The following is a 3,517-nucleotide window of genomic DNA, read 5'->3' as shown; positions in this document are numbered from 1 at the left end:
AAACAGCTATGTGTATTAAAATCTAGTAGTTGTCTGTGTAGTAATGGATAAGAAAACAGCTATGTGTATTAAAATCTAGTAGTTGTCTGTGTAGTAGTGGATAAGAAAACAGCTTATGTGTATTAAAATCTAGTAGTTGTCTGTGTAGTAATGGATAAGAAAACAGCTATGTGTATTAAAATCTAGTAGTGGTCTGTGTAGTAATGGATAAGAAAATGGTTACGTGTATTAAAATCTAGTAGTTGTCTGTGTACCTTTGGATAAAAACATCGTATTAAAATCTAGCAGTGGTTTATGGAGAAAACCTTTCTATAATCAGCTACATACATTACACACATCAATAATTAAAATACACCAATGTTCTTAAGGCATACAAGAAGCCTGTACTGGAAAACATGAAGATTTCTTGCTGATGTGGCAGTCCTTTACAACTAATTTTTATAACTATTATGGAAATGTAGTGTGTGTTTTCATATTAAGCCCGTGCATGTTAAAATTTTCTTTAAAAACAACAAGGAATGAACCATAAAACAGTAAAGGCGTAATATTTCAGATATTTTTTACATATTATAGTTTCTAGGGCTGACATTATTTCTACACCATTTTTGTAAAAATGAGATTAAAAGAAAAGTTTCTTTAGGTCTATTCAGCAACCAAAACATACTGTTGGAACAGCTGCATGCCAACTTTCAGCTCCAATCACCACTTCATCTGTCAAGTCACTAGGTGGCACCACTGCCCTAGAAGGACTTCCATTTTGAAGATTCATGGGGACACTGAATGTTTCCATATGCTTAAAGGCAAAATTAAAAGAAATGTTTAAAACATTATTTGATAACAATACACAAAATTACACATTATTAAACACTAAACAATAATCTGTTTGCTATTTTTCAGGACTTAAATTTTAAATGTTTCATAGATGTAATTCTCACAAATGATGTTAGCTGTTAGACAAGCATAGATAGGTATTTAAAATACTTAATACTTTTAGTGTTTATAGCATACATATTTACGACTTATAACACCTGTATGGCAGATTAGATGAATTTCGATATTTAGTAAATAAAAATACTTTATTTTACTTTTCCATAATCAAAATAAGCTTACAGAAATAACATACCATTTTCACAAAATACACATTTTAATAAATCACTGGCATCAAAGGTACAAATGTGAAATAAGTTAAACAATTTGACTTAAAAAAAAAAGATTTTAGCATTCCAATTCCCATTCTCAAGTAATATGTATATTTTCTTCTTCTTATCCAAAGATATCTTTACCACACACACTAACCAACAATATAGGTTTGGTTTGGTGGATTTCATGCAAAACTACTCAAGGACTATCTGCTCTAGCCATCCATAATTTTGAAGTAACAGACTAGAAGAAAAACAATTCGTCAATACCAACTCTTGGGCTACTTGTCAGACCAAATAGTGGGACTGGCCACTCTTATAGTGCTTAAACAGCTCTAAAGTGTGTGTGTGTGTGTGGTAAAAGAACATGAAAAACTGTCCACCAACACTATAAAAAATGTAAATAAAAATGAATAACATACAACATTTTTCTATTAAAAATTACACAAAAACATGTTAACACTACTGATAACACATTAATGCTTTATTGTTGGACAGTTATTTCAATAGATATCAAACTAAAAAAAAATTGTTTCTATGACAGCCTACTACTGGTGAGTTGGTCTGGCTAGTTGAATCAACATCCATTTCACTGCTAGCATTCTCAGGAGTTCTTTCTACTTCCACTGCAGGATTTGCAAGGATGTCCTGGACTACAGTGTTGTTTGTGACAAGAGGTTGGCTCTGAACTTCCTGGGGTGGTGCAGAAGCTTGTGTAATAATGTATCTCTGTACATTTTCTGGGGTAGTATCTGGAGACATTGCACCAATCTGGGTTGCTGTTACATTTAACATCCATTGTTGTACCTGGGAGTTGGTATCTCCTGTCATCTCTCGCTATAGAAAAAGAAATAAGTATCACAACTTTATCTTGTTACATCAAACTAAAAATTAACACTTTCTTCCTATCATCTCCTACAGCTACAGAAATGTTGCATAAGCATTATAACATGCACCAAAAATCTTGCCAATAAAAGAAAAGTTTAAAAACAAAAGGGTATTTTTTACAAAATAAAAAAGAATATTCACTCTAAATAAACGAGAGGCCTTGCCAAATGGTATTACTTAATCAAAACTGGATTCTTCACGATTTTAATACACTAATGCTCCTCTGCGAAAAGAAAATTTCTTGTGCTTTATCTTGCTTATATACTTGTTTTAAGCTGAGTAGAAATTTGTATTAATTTAGTATATCTGAAAAATAACCGAGTTAAATAAACACCTTGATAATACGACTTTGTCTCTGTTCTCTAGTAGAGAAACTATGTTAAACATGTCAATTTAAGTTTTATTTATTGTATGTGTGGGAATTACTTCAAACATTACATCACAATAAAGCAAGAATAAAGAGTTAAAAGGTTAAGGGTCTGTACCCTGAAGAATTGGTTATCTGTTGTCACGACATCGAAAAATAAAAATGAACACTTTATCCTAACCAGTTTCACTACACCAAAATAAAACTTATTTTTCATAGCATCTTTCTACATCCAACAATAAAATCACAACTTTATTCCAGTCCTCTCACTGCACAATTAAAAATCAATGTATCCTATCATCTTTCACTAAACCTAAATACTACTATATCCTGTCAACCTACTAGATCAAAATAAAAATCACTTTATCCTGCCATTATACAAAATAAAAATCACTTTATCCTGCCATTATACAAGATCAACATAAAAATCAATGTATCCTGCCATTATACAAGATCAAAATAACTTTATCCTGCAATTATACAAGATCAAAATAAAAATCACTTTATCCTGCCATTATAAAAGATTAAAATAAAAATCACTCTATCCTGCCACTATAAAAGATTAAAATAAAAATCACTCTATCCTGTCACTATAAAATAGATCAAATTAAAAATAACTTTGTCCTGGCATTATACAAGATCAAAATAAAAATCACTCTATCCTGGCATTACACAAGATCAAAATAAAAATCACTCTATCCTGTCATTATACAATATCAAAATAAAAATCACTCTATCCTGTCATTATACAAGATCAAAATACAAATCACTTTATTCTGCCACCATACAAGATTAAAATAAAAATCACACTATCCTGCCACCATACAAGATTAAAATAAAAATCACTATCCTGTTATTATACAATATTAAAATAAAAATCACTTTATCCTGTCATTATACAAAATCAAAACCATTCTATCCTGTCATTATACAAAATCAAAACCATTCTATCCTGTCATTATACAAGATCAAAATCACTCTCTCCTGCCATTATACAAAATCAAAATAAAAATCACTCTATCCTGCCACTATACAATATTAAAATAAAAATCACTCTATCCTGCCACTATACAATATTAAAATAAAAATCACTCTTTCCTGTCATTATAAATATCAAATAAAA

General features: G+C 30.3%; 1 protein-coding gene across 1 annotated transcript in view; it reads right to left on the bottom strand.

Annotated features, from left to right (window-relative positions):
- LOC106468752 (large proline-rich protein BAG6-like) overlaps nt 1-3,517 on the bottom strand; it is a 41,349-nt gene that overhangs the window by 6,963 nt on the left and 30,869 nt on the right. The window contains exons 15-16 of the mRNA XM_022397108.1: nt 1,689-1,976; nt 665-793 (exon numbers count right to left, since the gene is read on the bottom strand). Of these exons, the coding sequence (XP_022252816.1) occupies nt 665-793; nt 1,689-1,976 (417 nt within the window). The remainder of the gene's footprint in view (nt 1-664; nt 794-1,688; nt 1,977-3,517) is intronic.

The sequence above is a fragment of the Limulus polyphemus genome, unplaced genomic scaffold, assembly GCF_000517525.1.
Source record: "Limulus polyphemus unplaced genomic scaffold, Limulus_polyphemus-2.1.2 Scaffold3147, whole genome shotgun sequence".
NCBI lineage: Eukaryota > Metazoa > Arthropoda > Merostomata > Xiphosura > Limulidae > Limulus > Limulus polyphemus.
This window is presented reverse-complemented; position numbering and strand designations above follow the sequence as displayed.